Raw genomic sequence first — 21848 nt, 5'->3', positions numbered from 1 at the left:
TCTCCTGTCACGGGCCGGAAATCACGACCCATTCTATTATCCCATATTGGGCTGGGCCGACGGGACCCCGGCTGTTTGACACCTTTACAAAATGGAAAACTTTAGTCACACCCCACCTTTCACTAAAGATACCCCAATTTGAGTTGACCATCCCTTGTAAAACTCAGTTGACGGGGTGTCTTTAGTAAAAAGTGGAGTGTGACTAAAGTTTTCCTTACAAAATACTTGCAAGCCTAACCTCAAACCCTATTGGAAAAGATGGTTTTTTTAAAAAGAAATAATAATATTTTTTGAAATTATTGTGTTTTAACGATTTTGTCGAAATACTTTTTTTTTTGAGAATCTAAATAGTAAATACCTGTTAAATTGAATTTTTCCTAAAAGTAAACTGGAAATTGGACCCCTAATATTTTGCTACTTGGTGCTTAGATTGAAAGGGTTTTTATTATTTATCAAAAGGAAGGACACAAATGTTTATTTTTTAACAAATAAAGACATTGATTTATTAGGATTAATTAACATTCATATTAATTATTTCAACAGTATCTGAATTAATGAACTTGTTTTACATTTTTGAGGAGTTGTTTAAAGAACAACAGTATAGACATCAAAGTCATGATCCTTATTTTACTCTCAACCCATGTCATGTGACATGTGAGATAATCGTTGATCATAAAACAAACATGTAGGAGTAGGATCCCTTAATATTCAACATTTTCACATGAATTATTAGAATAAAATGGGAGTCATAATTAACTTGAGGGTTATCAAACATTTTTCTTGTGTGAATATTGATCTATAAAGAAAATATTATTTTGACGTTGTATATGTAAAGCTACACCCACTTTTATGCTAACAAATTTAAATGGCAGCCACATCAGCCACATGCATGCGGAATAATCAATAAAAATTAAGGTCCCTTCAAATGATTTAACATGCACGCCGCCTTGTTTTATTTGACTGCGCCTTTTGGTTTCGGCCTCCGCACCACTAATTAAGAGTGGACTGATCGAAGAGAAGAAACCCAGCACGGGTTTTGGTCGTGTGGGGATGGATGGACGATTACAGACAGACCTCACTTCTCCATGTCTTTCAATTTGCTGGCTTGTCCTTTTGGGCTCATGCATTTTCATCCACACGTCTATGCATAAGGGCAAATGCAATAAGAAATAATTTACTGGCCAACATTTTTGTTGGCCCGGTCCCACCTCTATTACACAAAAAGTCAAGTCAAAAACGTATTCTAATTCAGCCACATCAGTAAAACACAAATTTCTATACATTTTTTCTTCCCACACACTTTCTCTTTCCACCCAACCCAACAACATTTCATTCCTCCATATTATCCACAACAAAACTATACCAAAACATTAAATATCAATACATCCACATCAGCAAAACACTTATCCCAATACAGCCACATAAGCAAAACACATTTTATAATACAACCACATCAGCAAAAGACAACATCTTTGTTGGCCCAATACCACTTCACCATTGCATTTGCCCTTAATATAACGAAGGAAAAGAGTGGTTCCATTCCATATGAGTGAGTACACAATAAGACTTTCACTTTACCCACATTTTTTTACACTTGCATGTGTTGACTTCGTCATGGCTGGCATCTTGGGGACTCAAATTAAATTGACTTTTTTTCTTCATGTCCAAATTATATACCCTTTTTGTGGCTGTTATTAGAGCTCCCCTTCTTACTGTCTTACACTAGTAAGGCTGCAACCGCTCTGTGGGACCATAAAACCCTGTAGAAAAAAAGGAAAAAAAAAGAGTCTCGGGCTTTTTTTATCATTTGGTTCTATTTCATTCGCCCATGTTTCTTCATTTCTGGTCATGTTTTTGTTTTTGTCTCCAATCCCAAGAACAAAAGATGGGTCTTCCCTTAATTTCCAATCTACATCACATGCAAATTGAGAATTTTTGTCTTAACCCCATAATTACTCGCCCGGCGCCTCTCGATTCGTAGAAAAGAAATAACAACTGAAAACACGAACCCCTCACATGGAAGTTCAAATCATACTATGCACAGAACATTGATTTTGTGGACACAAATTCCAAGGTAACATGCACCGTGAGGAGGGAGTCGCACTTTGTGAGCCGGAAATCTGATTTCTCCACGGCCCACTCTCACGTGGGCTTGTCTTAAAGCGGCTAATATTGTTGTTTATACTTTGTGAAAGGACATAAGTGCCCTCAAATGTGTCCAACTGTTGGGCACATTTAGCGGTTGAGAAGGTCTGGAAGGTGATTGAATTTCTCTTAAGACTGAAGAGCCGGAAGCAGCGGTCGTGTGCATGTGCAACGTACCTCTGTCGTCTTCGATCCTGACACGCAGACGGCATTAGGCTCACAGGGCTAATATGGTCTTTTGACTTTCTTCATCTTGGGCCTAGTTTCACCAATGTTTTAAATATCGTAGCGGAATCATACCGGTAAAACGATTGGTATGTAGTATAACCGGTTTAACGGATCGAGCGGCACAGGTATAGTGGTTAAGGGTATGATTTTGATTGATATTTGACCGACACGATTTAACTTGATATTTTAAATTGAATCGTATCGATGAGGGAGCCCGATATTTAAAACATTGAGTTTCACACCATATTAAGGTTTTTCATTTACTCTTTGTAATAGTTATTGGTATTTATTATTCTTGCGTATTTGAAGTAAAATCGAAGAATATGTCAATGTACACAATGTAGAAACTAGAAAGACAGTGTCCTTAATTCACTCTTGTGCTAGCTATTATCATTTTTTCTATATCATTTCTTAAAATATATATCCACCACAGTATCAGTGTATCACTATTATTTTACGTTGTGTTTAGACTCTCTCTCAAATCACCTTACAGTGCTTACAAAGTCTTCTATGTATCTTTCACATAAGAACGAAATATATTTTACTAAAGTTATACCCACTCCTAAAAATAATTAAATATGATTATCTCTCTTCTCAAACCAATAATTTACCAGATACAAATCATACAACGCGACAAACTATAAAATGATTCCACCATCCTCATTTCTATCCTCGAACTCATAATCTTCTTATACCAAATGTTATCATAAACCTCTTTTAAAATGATATCAACATTGTTTCTTAATCATGCATGCTAGTACATTGCAGTCAAATGGAGTTTATTTACAACTTTATCTTGAAATATATACTACGCAAAGGATAATTTTTTTTTTGATAAACTAACTGATTTTATTCAAAGAAAATGAAGATAAATACACGTAATAGAGACAAACCCAACTAAACCAATCTATCTCACATCAGTATAATAAACAGCCGTCCATTATGACTAATCCCCTAACCATGCAACAAACATAGCATTCCTCACAGCACCCTGCTTGGCGAGGGTATTTACCACTGTGTTGGACTCTCTCCACACATGGTTGAAGGTGGGAGACAGGTGGCTGCAAAGATTTATAATGACATTAAAGTCTTGAGCCAAATACCACAGTGAAACTGATCCTTGCAGCAGCCAGTTTTTTTTTTTTTTTTTTGATTTGCAGCAGCCAGTTAACAAAGGATATATAATAAGGACATCATGAAGTTCAAAACTAGAACAAGGTGTGGCCCTTAAGATTGACTTATAATAAACTTGTGGTTGTAATTGAATTGTAAGTCTAATTAGCCAGTTGTGCTTTTTTATTAAAGCCCCGTCTTGGAAGCAGTACTGACTTTTGATTATGGAATAATTTTTTTTTTTTTTTTTGCATTCCATAGGGGGATGAACTTAACTCTACCCCCTCTAATTTTATAATTAAACGAAAATCACATAGTTCTGACTCTCTCTTTATTTCGCCTAATCAATAAAATTTAAAAAAACCCTTCTGACTCTAATAATGTTTGTCTTTACAGGAATTAATTTTGTATATATATATATATATATAAACTAATTAAATTAATAAGTCTTGGATCACAAACCCTAATTTATAAGTGGCGAATTGGGCATGGCAGCTTGGAAACGCGTCTTTGACACTAATTTCATGTCTTCCACTTCTACAAAAGTCTTCAATTAAAAACAAATTAAATTAATTTAAGCTTCTGCTAACCCCAACAAATCAATTAAGTAAAACAAGAAGTAGAGAGCGTGTGTGGTTAACTGGTTAATTATATTAAAAATAAGCATCTCTCTACCTACCTAATCATTAGTAACATAAACTATATATACATATCTACTTAATTTATACACAAAGTATGTTATAGATAAAATATCATAATCAACATATTCTAATTGGCCTCACATAATTAAATATTTTCACTTCCAGCTGCCCCTAAATATATTATAGATACTTTATTTAGAGCTACCTAATGTCGATTTTTCACTAATTTAATTAAGCAAGACCATATTGGGGAAAAAGTTGATAATATGACAAACCCACCTAACCGATTTTCGGATTCTTAGACAAAATCAAATGATAAAGAGAGAACAAAAAAAAAAAAAAAAAAAAGAAGTTGATAGAATTGTAGTGTTGTACAATTAAGTCAAAAGGGCATATTCTTGAATCAACTTTATTGTACAATAACACTTCATTGTGTTCCAACTTTTCGTTAATGAATTCCAGATAAGAGTGGCCTCATGATAGGGTCCTCCTGATCAAGAGGTTACTCAAAATCTGTTTTTATCTTTTTCAAACAACAGACAATATGATGCGTGCATTGCATCTCAGATGATGTAAACAATTAACGGCACAAAAGTTCTGTAACTTGAATGAAGTGCTAGTTCATACGGGGTGGCTGAGTTAGAGATGTTAAAATATAAAAATATTGTCCCATGTAGCTTGGAGAATACTGAGTGACGTGGTTCATAAGATGGGTTCAATTTCTCAACACTTGAAGGATAAATCTGTTCGAGTCTTAGACCCAGAGCAGATAATACCTCAATCGGCTCAGCAGCATTTAGTATCTGAGAATTTACGAGAAGCGATATTGTACTCTGGGAGCTCAATTTTGTTGCACATTGTCCAAAATTTTGTCATATTTGGTTTGTACTCTGTGCATCAGCACTAATTCAGGCAAAAGCGGAGCAGAGTGAAGTGAAGATTTTGCAAATTAAGGGAATAAAATGAACATTTATATATTTGTAAAAAGAAATACAAGGAGATAAATACAGTCCCAACCAGGCCAGGGTGGATTAGCCTGTGTGAATTACGGGTCAGTTTCTCTCGCCGTTCAAATTGAACTCTCACAACTCAGATTTTCCTCTAATAATCAACTTTATTCAATAAATACAAATTTACAACCTGTAATTAATACTGATTTTGCCATTCAGTGAGTCATTTATGGCCATTCTTTGCCAAACAACCTCGTTAACAAGCGTAGAACTCAACGAGCTCCTCAAGCGACTCCGGCTGTGGATCTGCATTCTCCAGCATCCAAAGCAAATGCTCGAACAAAACCACCTCGCACGAAACAGTAAGAGTGTTCGACTCACTTGACCACTCTGCGAGCTCCTTGAAGAGCGGATGATCGAGAACGTCGGAGCTGATGAGGTAACGCCGCCTTGATTTTCCGACGTAGACCGGGTGGAGGTGCTCTCCGGTGACCGAGGAGGAGTAATCGTCTGCTGTGGCAGAAGCAATGGAGCTGCTTTGCTTGTTGTTGTTGTTGAACGAGTTCAATTTCCTGAGGACTGACTTCAGTTTTGTGAGTTTGCCTCCTTTGGCCATCTCTGTTTGTTTGGAAGGAAAATAAAAAGGTTTTCTCGAGAGAGCGAGAGAGGGATTAGTTCGAGAGTGAATTTGGAGGGGGCCGAGAAATGGCGAGGAAGGCTCGTATATAAAGGGTGGAAGAAGGGTGATTTTGTAGTTTCAATTCAAATGCGGTTACTGAAAGTGGGCCCGGGTTTGTGTAAGCGCCGATAGCGGGAAAGATTTAAGGGGCCTTTCGGGCAAAAGCCGGATAACAAGTTGCGCTTTTTTGCGTCTGGTACTAACCGCGGCCCAAAGTGGGCCCACTAGTTTTCTAGTAAATTACAAAACTGCCCCTTATACGCCTTGCAGTAATGCAGTGGTTCCCGCAAGCCAGTAATATTAATATTTTTTAAAAAACAAAAATATGTACAATATGTGAAAATGAGCTCGATTCATACTTTTGTTTGCTTGCTTTAACATTTTGGGATGATTCGTTTGTTTATAATATTTGAGATGTGTCTAAACTCGAGTCATCAGGATTACATCCATAAAAATTTTACATCTGACGACATGATAAGTTGAATCAAAACTCAACATTTGAAAAATTGAACTTGTTCTAATCTATACGGTTTGACCCTTGAAAGATTAACCACGATATTACTTTACAATATGAAGTATGTAGATCTTTTTTAAATTTTGATTTCGGGTACCAACAAGAGAGTTGTTAGGTGCCCATACATATTATTATTGTTTTATGAAACTTTTTTTTTTTTCTTTCTTAATCAATACTTTAGTGAACAAAAGGGTTAGTGAAAACGACACGCGTGCATGTGCAACGCTGTAACAAAAGTCTTAAACCTATTATAATAAATGGTTAGTTAAATTGTTAATTATATAAATCTAAGAAGATTTGAAAAACTTAACAGAATAATTAATTATATAATTAAGTGCTTTACCTTCAAACTAAGCTACTATAATCAGGACAAAACTGGTAGCAACTACTGTGATGTCTTAATGAGTTAATGGCTTTTCTTCAGGAAAGATTCCATGCATGTAGGGTGGTTACTGTCTGATACTTTTAATTTGCTCTGTATTTTTGTTTTTTATGTAGATTGAAATATTTTACAAACTAACCAGCTACATACGTGTTGTTTGTTTGTACTAATTATTATTATTACTATGGCAAGTTTTGTTTGGTGATGTTATGGACAAGAAACCGTGTACAAGAAAATAACTAGTACTGTATTTCTTTTCTCGGGATTCTTCATTCTTGGTTGTAAGAGTGCTGTAAAGTGTCAACTTTTGCTAATCAGATACAATAATAATAAATTCCTATCCATGTTGTGGGTGCGTATTTACTAAAACCAATTAAATCAGAAACTTTTGAGAAGATACAAAGGATCTAATCCCATGCATTACCAGAACAATAAAATTTTATTTTTATTATTTCTGATGGCATGAAAATATTAAGATTGTGTTTGAGATTCCATCATATCCTTAATGAAGATAATTAACTGATAATTGAATTGAAAGACAGGTTCTGTCAAAATCAATGAACATAAGATATCTTGGATTGTAATGCAATTAGATTCTCGATCGGAGACATAATCCTATTACAGAACATGCATGCAACCTAGCTACAACACACCAACATGTTGAGAACACTATTTCGAACTTTTTTTCTTTTTTATATTAAAATAATTCACGTAGAAATATTATAAATAGAAATAAAAACTAAAGAATCATAAAATATTGTCACAAAACAACAGGCTTATAAGTATGGGGGAGACTAGAATGTATGTCGTTTAACGATTATGTCCCCAAAATCATGGTAGAGCCTCACCTCATGATTATCTAGATTTTGTGGCACATGTGCTCCAGGTTCATCAGTATTTTTGAACCTATTTGTCAACTTTATCAGGCAGTCATGAACTCATGATCGAAAAAAAAAACAAACAAGCCATTTCAATCAATTTGTTGTTGTTTTTTTTTTTTTTTTTTCCATTCAAAGTTGTTGTCAGCAACCTGAAACAAGATCCCAAGAAAATTAAGTAAAGAGTGCATTAGCATGATTCAATGTACTTGTCCCGTGTGAATAATGCTTTGATAGGGTAAGTGGGTAATTACAAGATATGGGGTTTGATGGTTTTTTCTTTCTTTTTTTTTTCTTCCATATTTGAACAAGACAAGAAAAAAGTTCTAGATCGATGTGTATGGAGTAGGATCATCCCTCATTTCCCCACCTTTATCTTCTTCTCCAATTTAAATGTTATGCTCATAAGACTTCTAATTATTGTAACTTCAATCACTGGCGTTAGTGAGTTTTAGGAGGTTCTAGACGAACTTTAAATAAGAGATAATAATAAAATATAGATGAAAACAATGACGATAACAACTTGGGCCTGGTGATGGGGAGCGTGCGTGCGACGACGCCGATCGAGAACGTGTTTTCATATGGCGGTGATGGGTTCGGTCGGAGAATGCTTCGTTGCTAGAGATCAGTGGCGAACCGGCAGAGATGGAGAGTCTAAGATAGAAGATGAGAAAACCATTACGAGAGAGAAAAAAATTGAAAAATAATTATTAAAAAAATTATATAAACATTATTTGTATTCATTTTTTACTAAATACACCCCCCTTAACTCTTTAAAAATACACTAGAGTGTGATGTATTTAGTAAAAAATGATGTGTAAATAATGTTCATCAAAAATTAAGTAAACCCACTACTAGAGGACAAAGCTCCCCATCCGTATGATTTACCTGGGTGACGCCTGATTTTAAAATTTAAACCCCACTAAACCAGGCCTTGACATGAGTGTCAAGAATAGCCCAAATTCTATAGACTCAAGCCCCCACAAACCTTATGCAGTGAAAGAGTGAAACTAACCAACCTATTTTTGTTTCAAATGGTTGTCAAATTGGACCGTGCATAAAATGGGCTAGTTGGTTAGAAACAGCAAGCAAACCCAGAGACAAATTGGACCTCGAACACTTCTTTTTTGCGCCCCATCAGGACCACAGAATCATATCCAAGCCTACAGAATCTGGCATTGTTGGGCCGAAGCACGAAGATCATTTATAAACCAACGCAGAATGAGCCCAAGCCCAAAAACCTCTTGGACATATTCGGCCGTAGCCTTCAACAGCGAGGATCCGTCATCCCATAGGAACCAATGTTATCGTTTACGGTCAAGAACTCAAGATAGCCCCACCACCGCGAAACAGACACAGACACGAACCGACTCCATATCTATCACCGTTCACTTATTTTCAAATTTTCGTTGTTCCCGTGCCTTCTCGTCTTGTCTCTTCTCTTCTCCACCAACGAATAAGCTCAAGCTTCAAATTCTCTCGAATGTTCACTCTCCGATGATCTCGAAATGAACCTTTCCTCGCACCACTCCTTGCTCCACCTGAAACCGCCTCATCCGCTCCTCTTCATCCCAAACCGCACGTTTCAAATCCATGAGTTTGGAGTCTACAAACGGCGCCGTCTTAAACCCTCCCGAAAGCTTTCCCTCCGTAGCCAGTTACCTCCACTCGACAGCCTCTTCCATGACATCCTCTCTCAGTTTCCCTCACCGGAATCCGTCGGAATTCTTGCTCCGGTGCTCGGATTCGCCTCCGGGGTTGCTGCATATGTCTCGCAACTTAGTTCTTCTAGAGCCTCATCCGACAGGAAATCTGATGTAGGAGAGTGGATTCTGTTCACGAGTCCGACTCCGTTTAACCGGTTTGTGGTACTGCGGTGTCCATCAATATCGATAGAGGGCGGCGAGTTTCTGGAGGATGTTAACGAGAAACTGATAAAGGAGGGAAGACATTTTGTGAAGCTTAATAGCGGAAGGATGCTGGTGATGGGAGGGAACCAGAGTGAGAGCGGTGGTTTGGATGAGAAATTGGAGTACCAGAGAGTTTGCTTGAGCACGGAGGACGGCGGAGTGATTTCGATGGATTGGCCGGCGAATTTGGACCTGGAGCAGGAGCATGGATTGGACACCACGGTGCTGCTTGTGCCGGGCACGCCGGAAGGGAGCATGGACAAGAATGTACAATCATTTGTGTGCGAAGCACTTCTGCGGGGGTTCTTTCCCATTGTTATGAACCCTAGAGGGTGTGCTAGGTCGCCACTCACCACTGCTCGGTAAGTAGTAGCCCCCATTCTTTTGTTTGTTTCATGTTGATTCTGTAATTCCTTGTTTATTTCAGTGGTGCAATTTGAGTGGTAAGTATGTTTGTGATTTGATGTGGTTTGTAGGGATTCATGCTCTTATAAGTTGCCTAGACATTAAACCGCAAAAGAATTAAACAGACAGTTTTGGTATTGAAGTACATGAGTGATGCAAGAACATAATTTAATCTGGGTATATTTTGAACCTATTTGGCAAATGCAAGCTGATAGTAGGGCGTTTTAACTACTTTACTTCTGTAGGTTGTTTACAGCTGCTGACAGCGATGATATCTGCACAGCTATACAGTTCATCAATATGGCGAGGCCATGGACAACACTGATGGCTGTTGGGTGGGGTTATGGTGCAAACATGTTGACGAAATATCTAGCTGAAGTTGGAGAGAAAACACCACTTACAGCTGCCACATGCATTGACAATCCGTTTGACTTGGAAGAAGCTACGAGGTCTGCTCCTTATTACACTGCTCTAAATCAGAAGCTCATTGGTGGAATGATAGAGATCCTGCGATCCAACAAGGTTGATTCCTAGCTCTGATTTTTTCACCTTTTCCAATCAACCTATTAAGATATTATACCTTTGAGGAGAGATGATATCTATGCTGGATCAGTATTTGTGACCAAATTTCAATTCATAGTAGGGCATCTTACATGTGGATTAGTGTATCAGTTGGAAGAGTTCTCCACTTATTGCCTGATAATAATTGTATCCTCCGTTATATTTTTCAGTCATAGCCTTATATCCTGCATTATAAATTGATTTTTTAATGAAGAAATGCAGTGTCATTGTCATGTGCTTAAGTTGGCAATTTAGTACATTCAAGTTTTTAGTCTAGTCTTGTTACTCGTGATAGTGTTTCGGAAAGAGATAGAATCTGAATTGATAATTGCATACATTGGAAAAAATAACAAATACCTTAAAATTTCTGATTTGGATAAATATGGAAATGGATGCAAATGTTAAAATCTAAGAATTGAAATGGTATATGTAGAAATGTAAGAGAATTTAAGAATTAAATCCTATTAAAGAATGTGAAATGCTGTGGTGATGTGACATGCAAAGATGTTCCTTAATTAGTACTTTATATTGAAGGTATATTTTAACTGTGTGTGCACTTATGTAGATACTGTCATAAAATACGTCCTTCCATTGAGTTTCTGCAGGAACTATTTCAAGGCAGAGCAAAAGGATTTGATGTGGAAAAGGCTTTAGCAACAAAATCTGTTCGTGAATTTGAAAAAGCAATATCTATGGTGTCGTACGGTTTTGAGGCCATTGAGGAATTTTATTCAAAATCATGCACTCGAGAAGTGATTGGGAATGTGAGGATTCCTCTTCTTTTTATACAGGTATGTTATTTAATGGTTTACATATGTCAACTGAACGTGGTTGTTATTCAAAACTTACAAGTAAAAGCATGAAAATTAAAGGTACTCTGTCCTGTAAACTAGTTGAAGAAATGTAAGAGATTTTCATTAAGATTCAATATTTCGCCTGCAAGATAACAACTGAACCAAGAAACTTATTTATTTCTCCAGCTAACTTTATTATTTCTAAATCTGGATTTTTTTGCCTCCTGGATAATTGCTGGTATTCACCTGCATTCCAGTTGCAGAGAGTTAACTATTTGTACTGTGCAATGACTTTGTGCTCTGTTGCCAGTTTTAGCACAATTGTTTTGATGATTTTTGTTTGAGATGTGTTCCAAATGTGTCTTGCTGATCTGTTGATATGTAACAGTATTAAGTATATCTCCTATCTTTTTATATATCTCCAACTGCAGAAGCCTGATGAAATTGCGTCACATACTAGGATGCTGAAGCTTGGCTCGTTCATGTCATTAGATAGTTTGCTATTGTCTGATCTCAAGCACGTTGAAAGTTGAAACTACTGAGTTGAAATTGTTCCTAGATTGCTTGAGATTGCATATTTGTGTTAGATTGCTTGGATGCCATATTTGTCTTATAAGCTGAATAGGAGGTTATTTGAGCCGATCTTGAACCAAAATTGAGATGCTCACCCTGCAAAGTCTTTGTTAAATTAAAGTCCATTGAGTGATATCATTTCTTAATGGAAAACTTGGAGGCACTCTATTGCTTTCAAACTCCCCCTGCTTCTGTCACACGCTGGTAAAGCTGAACTTTTTGCACAATATTGTAATTGCTTCATTGCAACCTAGGTATTATGTAGGCTTAAACCATGGAAACAGCCTCTCCGTGCTTCGGCACTGGGGATGACGTTAAGGCAACATCTAGTTGTTAGCCTGATGCTGAAAAGTGCGATTGCTTAAATATAAGTTACCTTTATTTTTACTAGTGCCATCGTGGAATTCAACTGTCATTCTGCTTTTGTGTTTTTCCCCGTTGTTAATCAGTATGGTATACAAAATGTAGCTCATTATCCCCCACTCCCAAACAAGTAGTAAAAATTCAGGAACAAGGGAAAATCTAAGCGATTGCGATTTTGTCCATTGGTCAGAATGATGATGGTACGACCCCCAAATTCTCTATTCCCCGCAGTCTGATTGCAGAAAATCCATTTACAAGCCTGCTCTTATGTTCTTGCTTGTCATCGAACGTGGTTGCCAGTAACAGGGCTGCTATATCTTGGTGCCAACATCTTACGATTGAGGTAATGAACTTGGCAAAGTGATTTTAATGAAATTAATGGGTTTATTTCTTGATAGTTAATGGTAAGAGTGTGTATTGTTGCCTTTTGAAGTTTAATGCATTTTTACTACTGGAATGAGCTATAAGTAACATTCTTTTACAGATTGAAAAAATATATGTTGGGGATTTATGCTAGTGATAGCTGTGGTAAAGTTTGAGGGAATTAAAGCTGATAACTCTGTAAGATTTGTTATCCATTAAAAAAAATGTGTAAGATTTGTTCGAGTCTCTAATTATTTCAAGGACTAGAAACTCCCCAAATTCCGTAAGCTATTGAATATCTGGGGAGCTATTCATCTTCACCATCATCAAAGCAATGATCCCAAAGGATGTTGGGTCAGCTACAATATCATTTGAACTGTTTTAGATCTTTATTTGAATGCTAAATCTCTTACCTACTTATGGTTGAGGTATTAATTAAAACTGTTGATCTTGTTTTTGGTGGAGAAAATGGTGTTGGAATGAAACACCTATAATATGATCGAGATATTTATTGAAACTTTATAGATATCTGAGAGGCGATATAAAGAAACTGGAAAGAATTTTCAAAAAACAAAAATAAAATAAATGAGGAAGACCAAAAAAACTTGGGTAGAAGTAATAAGAAAGAACATGAAATCTTAGGGATTACAGAGAGCTGTGGATGGGAATGGACGACAGCGTGGATACCAACTAGTTTTCTCTTATGCGTTAATGTGGCTGCCTAAAAATTGTTTGGGTTAAAGGTTTTGATGATGACAATAACCTTAATATGAAACCTACCACTTCATGCATTTCCACCGGACATCTGAGATCTGGATGGGCACTTTACCGGTATGACCATTCTTGTAATGGATATTGCTAACAGAGGCATTTCAAAATGAAGTTTTTTGTTCAAATTTTTTTGGGTTTAACTTCGTCTTGCATATGATGTTGTTACTGGTACACATGTGGTACTTGCAGTGGCTCACAGCAGTGGAGCTTGGACTTTTGAAAGGTCGCCATCCTCTTTTAAAAGATGTAGATGTTTCCATCAACCCATCATCAGGTTTATCTCTAGTGAATGGCAGGGATGGCAGGGCATCTGATAAGGGAGGTCAACTAAGTAAGCTTTTAGATGTTACCCCTCCAAATACATTAAATGCAAGTGCCACTGATGCTGTTAGGCAGATGCTTGAAGATGGTGGCAGAACTGCCTCCATCCACTTGAAAGCCAGACGATATTCGGGTAGAAATTTAGATTTTGAAAATGGGAGATCTCAGGAAGGAGATGACTATGCTTTCCAACAGACTGGCTCTGTGGAAGCTGAGTTGGTCAAAGAGGAAGAAGCCATTCCAGTAGATAGTGAAAGAGGCCAAGTGCTGGAGACAGCGCAGGTAGTCATGAATATGCTTGATGTAAATCTTCCCGGTACACTGTCAGAAGAAGAAAAAAAGAAGGTAATGTTCAAAGAATTCAATTTCTTCTAATTTCAGCTTCAATCTTGTCATGTATAGGTGGTTACATGTCCTTTGCTTTTGGTTTCAGCGAAGGGTTTCATGTAAATGAGGTTGTTCAAATTAAAAAAGACCACCTATGCGCAAGGCTCTCGCAAAGGGCGAGTTGGGGACATACAAGATGTATGCAGACCTTCCCCCCACATATTATGTGGAGATGTTATTTTCAAAAATTGAACCCGTGATCTCTAGGTTGCACCTTTGTAACTTTGCCACTGTGCCACATGATCGCTTGTTACTGTTGTAAAATTTTTTCTGTTATTGTGGGTGCTGGGTGGTGCCTTTGGCACCCTTTATTATTTATACATTCTATTGGCACTAGAAAAGGATCAACCCCACCTTTCTTTTTCTCCCCTGTATAAATGATAAAATATAGAAGGGCTTCCTTTCCCTCATAACAATGATATTATGCGTGTTGCATCCTATATTTTTTTGGTGGTCTTCTCCTTCATGCTTCCTGGCAGATGTTGGCTGTAGTAAACTTGTATGGTGTAAAATTCTTGTAGCGTTGATGGGACATAAAGTTTGCCTTATTTAGTGACAGTGTGAGACCCTTCTGTTTTATTTTCAGGTACTGACTGCTGTCAATCAAGGAGAAACACTTATGACAGCTTTGCAAGATGCCGTACCTGAAGATGTTCGTGAAAAGCTTACAGCAGCTGTATCTGGAATTCTGCAAGTTCAAAGGACAAACTTAAAGTTTGATGGACTCAGGATTCCTACAGTGTCATCAAATCCCAAGGTACAGGTCCAAGAAAAATTGAGAGAAGCTTCAAGTGCTAGTCAGGTGAAAAAGATTGACGATACTGCAGATGCTTCTGAGGGTAATCAACCTGGCACAGACCAGCCTGCTGCACAAGTAGAATCAGAGCTTCAGCATGCAGAGAATTTACGAAAATCTGCTGGTCTAGGTCAGTCTCAAGATGATATATCTAATTCTGTCAGGAAAGACACTGATGAGTCTGAAAGGATTCATGAAGCTCATGAATTTGTCAAAGGAAAAGAAACTTCATATTCTGATTCTAGTGTAAATGGAACAGAGACAGGGAGTAAGCCTAACAGTAATACCGACACTGAAAAGTCAGTTGTCACTGAGGAATCAGTTGTTAATGAGCCCAAGGCAGAGAATGTCAGGACAGCTCCCGTAGAGACAAACAATGAGAGTAATATCGAGAAAACTGAAGAGAGAACCTCAGATTCTTCTGTAGATCAAACCAAGACGGCAAGTAGTATGATGGAAGAAGATGCTTCACCTGTAGGATCATCTTCGGATGCCCAAATCCATGTGATTGATGTGGGAGTGGATGGTGATCAGAAGAAGGACAGCAAAAGCATGCCTCCTGTTCTTGATCAAAACAAACCCTCTGTTTTTGATTCTAATTCTCCCACCTTCAGTGTTTCTGAAGCGTTAGATGCCTTGACTGGGATGGATGATTCCACCCAAGTGGCTGTTAACAGCGTGTTCGGTGTTATAGAGAATATGCTTTCTCAGTTGGAGGAAAATCATGATGAAAATAAAATTGGGGTCAAGGGGGAGAAAAATGATTCTGCACCTGATAAGCAACATGTTCCTTATGGCCCTGAATTGGAAATAACAAAAGAGAGTATGAACAGCGTGAGTGTAAATTCCGACACCTCCAATGATTCTCCTGCATATGATTGCTCTGACAATGAGGATTCAATTGATGTAGAGGGTGGTTGGGAGGAGGAGCCTGATCCTGCTTCATGTGGCAGGAATGATTTTGATGGGTCCCAGGGAGTCAGCAAAGCTAATTACGTAGGTGATGAGGAAAAGACTAAGCATTCTTTAGTTGGTAGCAAACTTTTGGATGATTATCCTAATGTACTTCTAAATAATATACCGTTATACATAATTGCACGAGCATATGGGGATCCTTTACGCAGTGAGAACCTAAATAGATATTCTATTTCGAAGATTCCAACTAAGAAGGCACTAGATTCGGATACAACCGCTGCTTTATTGTTGGACTATTTTCCAGAAGAAGGTCAATGGAAGCTCTTGGAACAACCTAGTAGGTTTGGAGATTCAAGTGGTGATACTACAAATAATAAAGATAATGATGGGAAAGTTCCATTTGATTCACCTAGAAAAGTAGACGATAGAGATACTTGTATTGAACCAACGTATGTAATTTTAGATACTGAAAATCAGCATGAACCTGTTGGAGAATATGATAAAAATGTTGAATATCAATCAGAGGAGTTGGTGCAGCTTGTGAAGAGTATTATAATTGAGGCTTTGAGGATTGAAGTTGGCCGCAAATTAAGTGCGGCTGACATGAAATATATGGAACCCAGCCTTTCTAGTGATTTACTGGAAGTGGCAAATGCAGTGTCTTTGGCTGTTAAAGTTGATAAACACCATTTAGGGTATTTGGGAGCTAAAGACTTTAGGATAAACTCTACCTCAAAAAAGGTTGGTACTCTTCATGGAGAGCAAATTATTTGGTCCATTTCGTCTGTTGTTCAAGGTACAAGTTATCTGAGAAGAGTACTGCCAGTTGGTGTCATTGTAGGTTCTTGCTTAGCTGCATTGAGAAAATATTTCAATGTCACTTCTGGTTACGATAATGGCCAAAGATCCCTCAATCAAACCCAAAGATGCAAGGGAAGATGTCAAGTTGAAGCGAACTTGAAGGAGAGTAATAAAAATACTAGTTTGGAAAATAGTGATAAAACTACTGATTTGGACAGTTCTGTTAGCAGAGAGAAGGAAGAATTCAAATTGAAAAATCTACACAATGATAGCGTCATGGTTGGTGCTGTTACAGCTGTTATTGGAGCCTCAGCTTTATTGGCGCACCAGGTAATGGCTTATCTGTTTGAATCTTGTTTTATTTTGTTTGAGTTTCTATTTTGTAGACATAGGTTGCCATGCTCCACTAGAGGTTGCAATACATTCCTTTCAAGCACATAGAATTTAAAGGTTTCTTCTTCTATATAAGTGATGCATCAAGTATACTTTTTTCTTTCATCATGTTCACCTTCTTGCACTTGGCTAGGACTATCCTAGTATAGATTTTCAATCAATGGTGTATTCGTAATTTGGATGTACTCAAATGTATTGGATAAACCTATTTCAATCTGGATTATTTGGGTGACTAGAGCAGTAACTGTATTTTTAATATTAAGGCCACATTAATCTGCTGTTTACTTTTATTGGTCTCTGCAAACATAAAGAATTCATACGTTGTCATGGAAACTGCCGAAAGTTCATCCAAGTCCTTAAAGGAGAGTGGAATTCGTCGTAAAGAGGTTGACAAGCTTGATGAGGCAACATCAAAGGAAAACCAAAATAGCATAGTCACAAGCCTTGCCGAGAAAGCTATGTCAGTTGCTGGTCCTGTAGTGCCTACGAAGGAAGATGGTGAAGTTGATCAAGAAAGGTGTAGTTAATGGTTGGTTGCACCTGTAGGTTGGACTTATATGCTCTACACATTTTTCTCTGAACATATATATTTATATGATTTGTTATGAGCAGGTTGGTTGCAATGCTGGCAGACTTGGGACAAAAGGGTGGAGCATTGAAGCTAGTTGGAAAACTTGCTTTGCTTTGGGGTGGAATACGTGGTGCAATTAGTCTAACTGACAGGCTTATCTCGTTTCTCCATTTATCAAAACGTCCATTGTTGCAAAGGTAATCAAGCACATGTTTTGGTTTGAAGTTATCTTCTGTTTTCTTTTTATAAGAGAATTTTGCATGGAAATCCAGCATACAAAATTACAAAATCCCATGTTTTCACATGATTCCTGAATAGCCATCACAACATATTCCCAGTACCATTAATAGATTGTGTTCGGCCATCTTTCAAGCGTGGTGTGTGCTTGAATACTTCAATTGAGTTACGACCTTGCTCTCCATGAGGTCCACTGAGAAAAGTAGAAATTCATTTGTTGAGAACTGGATTTTTTTTTCTGTCTTTTCTGTTATAATATTTTGTTGACTGATGTTCCTTTTTTCTCATGGTTTCTTCCACAAGGATCCTGGGGTTTGTCGGCATGGTTATTGTTTTATGGTCGCCTATCATTATTCCTTTGCTTCCAATGCTTGTGCAGAGCTGGACAACAAATCATCCTGCCAGATTTGCTGAGCTTGCATGTATTATTGGCCTTTACATTGCTGTTATGATACTTGTGATGTTATGGGGCAGAAGAATACGTGGGTATGAAGATCCACTACGGCAATATGGACTTGATTTGACAACGCCACCTAAGGTATCGGCACCAGTAACAGCGATATCTTAGACTTAGACTTAACATTTTGGTTATATTTTCTTTCTGTGTTGTTAATGTATATTCGTTTTTGTCATTGATTGTTTTTGTATTTGACTATAATGAGTTAACAAGACAGCGTTTCTTTCCTCCAGAATAGGGTGGAACCTGGTTTGGGATAAAAAAAAAATCCATGCATACATATAATGAAATATTACTATGTCTTGGATTCTGCTTGTGGGGACTAACCTACATATGAACTAGTTTATCAGTCCCAGTGACGATACAAGCTGTTCTAGTAGTATCATTTTCAAGTGTTTAATATGATAACTGCAAAGTGCGCTTCATGAGTTTTGGCATATAAACTGAAGGTCTTTTCATTATGAAAGCAAATGGTTTATTCGTATCTTGGTGTCTTTTTTATTTTGATCAACTTAAATAAGTGAGGGAGGTTCCCCATGTTCTACTTTTAGAGATTTTCTGTTCGTGTTTGGTTTAATCTAGTCATCTAATGCCTTAGCTGATTAAGAACAAGATCCTGTTCTTTTTCTTTGATGCGGCAGCCTTCTCTTTTCCTCATTGTTTTCAGAATGACAGTTGAAAATCACTTTTTTTGAAAAGATAATCCTCTGTTGCCAGATGATAACACCTACATATCATCGTCTCTGTATTATTGGGTTTTTCCAAAGCATATCTATATTTGGCATTTCCTGTTTTGGTCAAAAAAGTCTGACGTCCAGCTCATTGTTAACAGATCCAGAATCTTTTGAAGGGCTTTATTGGAGGAGTAACGCTTGTTATAGTAATTCAATGCATATATGCTTTGCTTGGTCGTGTTACTTTCTATTGGCCTTCAAGTCTGCCTACATCTACATCTGATGCTGTAACGTGGCTCAAAGTGTATAGTCGATTGCTTATGCTGGTTGTTCAAGGAACTGTAGTGGCAACATGTGTTGTGCTTGTTGAAGAAGTACTATTTAGGTCATGGTTAACTGATGAAATTGCCACTGATCTTGGATATCAACGGGGGATTATCATTTCAGGACTTGCCTTCTCTCTATCTCAGAGGTAGATTCTAATGTGTTCACATCATTTTTTTTCGAGTTACCATCTTTGGAATATTTCAGGGCATGTTCTTCACTCTCTTTCTCTCTCTGTATGTGTGTGACTTTATTTGCACAACTACTTAGCAAAGACATTCTCTTGATAAAAAATATTGAACCTATCAAAATATAGTGATATGGGAATAAGAAATTGGAAGAATCATTAACATGTCACTGAGAGCAACTTTCATGTGCCAGACCCGCAAGTCGGGGTTAATTTAACTTCCCGTACTTTTTTTCTTTCATCTAGTAATGCTTTATTATGATAATCGTATTTCAATACACTCAGTTTGACAAGTCTTTTTCCTGCTATTATTGTACTTTAAAAGAATATTTGATCCATGTTATTGGCGTACCTTAAATGAATATTTGAATCACCATTCGTTCAAAAGGTTGGATTCTCATTACAATTTGACGAGTCTTTTTTCCATGCATCAATTGTACCTTGAATGAAAATTTGAACCACCACTGATTCAATTCGATATAAAACCTTGTTTCAAGATATTTTCTATTCAGTCGCAAGAATTACAATCCGACTATTGTCTCTTTTGAATGGCATTGCAGGTGTATGTGGGCAATACCAGGATTATGGCTCTTCTCATTGGCTCTAGTCGGGATTCAGCAAAGAAGTCAAGGCAGCCTATCCATTCCAATAGGGTTGCGAGCAGGGATAATGGCCACAAGTTTTATTTTAAACAAAGGTGCCTTTGTGACCTATAAGCCCAATTTTCCATTTTGGGTGACTGGAACTCATGCATTCGAACTGTTTGGTGGGGCAGTTGGTCTTGCGTTTTCTCTATTACTGGCAGTATTTCTCTATCCAAGACAGCCTCCGCAGGAGAGGAGTGTCCAAGAATGAATAGTCGTCAAGAGCAGTTTAGTATGAACTTATGTTCACAGGTTTCCCAAACTCTCATTCCTTGAGACCGCCTACTTGCAATGCGTTTGCAGTCATATCAGAAACCACCTCTGTTCAGTCTGCACCGGCATATGTTTTACTGTTTGGTGAGAGGATGCGATGTTAATGTAAACAGGTTGGATGAAAGGAACCAACAAATATAGGATCACAAAGGAAGCGGAAGAGGTGCTCGTTTACGTTTGAGATAAAGAAAGAGTGAGGCAGAGAAATAAGGGTAAGGTTTGCCCCTCAAGTCAAATACAGAAGGTTTTGGTAGTACGGAAGGTGAAATGTACAGACTACAGAGTTTTGATTCATGGCTATGGCCTTTCTGTAAGTAATGTTTATATCGCTGGTTCCCAATGCGATAGGCAGCGAACGCTTCAATTGGAGACCCAATTGTGCATGGTTCATGTGCAAATTTCAGTTCTTTTTTCCTTGGAAAGAAAACTATCAATGCTAGGACAACGGCATGAAACTGAAAGACCCAGAAAATACGGATCATGAATGAAGTATAATTTGTTTTGGACTCCCAGTAAATTTCAGTATGACAAATGAATGTCAAGAATTTAGGTAGTTCTTATTATCTCGACTATTTACTAAAGCTTAGTGACCAATTTCAGCAAATACTTGGAGCATTTATGCATCGTTTCTGTGTGGTTTCCAAATCAAGCCAACCCAACACTTTTAACAAATGGAAGTTTTGGCTGGACTCATCCTATTACAAACATGATAAACAGGCTAAGAAGTAAGAACTTCAACAAAATGTAAATAAAATTTAATTGAAATGAAGTAAATATATCATCCAGGTTTTTGGTCAACAACTTTTCTTAGCACTAGCTCTGTTTTTCTTTTTTTTTTTTTTTTTTTTAATAGTTGGTGTGTTTGTAAGAGATGAATTTACTATTTAGCCTTTGTTGATCTTTTTCTTCAATTTTTTAAATATCTTGTCATCTTTTTAAAAGGTGTTGGTGTCATCGGCCCATCTAGTCATGTTGAGCCCAGTTGAAATCAGCCCGTTATCCTTCCACCGCGGGAGGGAGGAAGTTTGTTTGTCAAATCAGCCTCGCACTTTCCTCTCCGCTCTAAGAAGTAAAACCCTTGCGTTTCTCTCAAGAGAGAGAGGTTATCTCCGAGTTGTTGGTGTGGATCTTGGGTGGTACCAAGGAGTCTCGAGGTCTTCTTTTGCTTAATCTAAGGGTATTAAGATTTGGCTGGCAAATGGACGAAATTAACACTCGTTGATGAAGAACGAGAGATGCTGAAGGTAGATCCAATAGATTCAGATCTGATTCGTCATAAAATGGATCTTTGTGTAGCTGCGAAACTTTTTCATGATAAGGTTATTAGCAAAGAAGTGATCGCTAAGAACTTTAAGGAGATCTGGCGCATAAGTGACCATCCATTTTTTGTGAATCTAGGACCTAATCTGTTTGTCATTACCTTCAAGACTGCAACCGATAAGCACAGAATCATGGCTGGACGGCCGTGGCTATTTGACAGACATCTAATGGTTATGAATGATCTTGACGGGGAGCCATCGATTCCGGAGTTGCGGTTTGATGAGGAGGTATTCTGGATTCAAATACATAATTTACCTTTGGTTGGTATGACAAAGGAA

General features: G+C 37.6%; 2 protein-coding genes across 6 annotated transcripts; one reads left to right on the top strand and one right to left on the bottom strand.

Moving 5' to 3' along the window:
- Positions 1-5076: 5076 nt before the first annotated feature.
- On the bottom strand, positions 5077-5779 carry LOC119997499 (auxin-responsive protein SAUR76). Its single transcript, XM_038844572.1, has one exon. The coding sequence runs from the start codon at positions 5691-5693 to the stop codon at positions 5334-5336; it is 360 nt and encodes a 119-aa protein (XP_038700500.1). The 5' UTR covers positions 5694-5779; the 3' UTR covers positions 5077-5333.
- A 3048-nt stretch (positions 5780-8827) lies between these two features.
- Positions 8828-20633, top strand: LOC119996318. Of its 5 annotated transcripts, none has more exons than XM_038842906.1 (11): positions 8830-9802; positions 10091-10367; positions 11012-11197; positions 12327-12479; positions 13460-13936; positions 14565-16820; positions 17195-17400; positions 17496-17651; positions 17995-18229; positions 18981-19294; positions 19894-20633. In XM_038842906.1, the coding sequence occupies exons 1-11, from the start codon at positions 9039-9041 to the stop codon at positions 20186-20188; spliced, it is 5319 nt and encodes a 1772-aa protein (XP_038698834.1). In that variant the 5' UTR covers positions 8830-9038; the 3' UTR covers positions 20189-20633. The 5 variants fall into 5 exon arrangements, 4 of the variants coding, with proteins under 4 accessions (XP_038698837.1, XP_038698834.1, XP_038698835.1 ...); XM_038842907.1 differs by having other exon boundaries at positions 9662-9802; positions 10129-10367; XM_038842908.1 differs by having other exon boundaries at positions 9666-9802; positions 10102-10367.
- The last annotated feature ends 1215 nt before the right edge of the window (positions 20634-21848 follow it).

Source organism: Tripterygium wilfordii, chromosome 4 (genome assembly GCF_013401445.1).
Source record: "Tripterygium wilfordii isolate XIE 37 chromosome 4, ASM1340144v1, whole genome shotgun sequence".
Classification (NCBI taxonomy): Eukaryota; Viridiplantae; Streptophyta; class Magnoliopsida; order Celastrales; family Celastraceae; genus Tripterygium; species Tripterygium wilfordii.
Note: the sequence above shows the minus strand (reverse complement) of the source record. Positions and strands in the feature narration are given on the sequence as shown.

Bases quoted from the DNA above. Each gene is read 5' to 3' on its own strand.
- LOC119997499 (XM_038844572.1), bottom strand. From the start codon at position 5,693: ATGGCCAAAGGAGGCAAACTCACAAAACTGAAGTCAGTCCTCAGGAAA.
- LOC119996318 (XM_038842906.1), top strand. From the start codon at position 9,039: ATGAACCTTTCCTCGCACCACTCCTTGCTCCACCTGAAACCGCCTCAT. The intron at 12,480-13,459 runs GTAATGAACTTG...TGGTACTTGCAG, and splicing joins GCCAACATCTTACGATTGAG to TGGCTCACAGCAGTGGAGCT. The intron at 13,937-14,564 runs GTAATGTTCAAA...TTTTATTTTCAG, and splicing joins CAGAAGAAGAAAAAAAGAAG to GTACTGACTGCTGTCAATCA.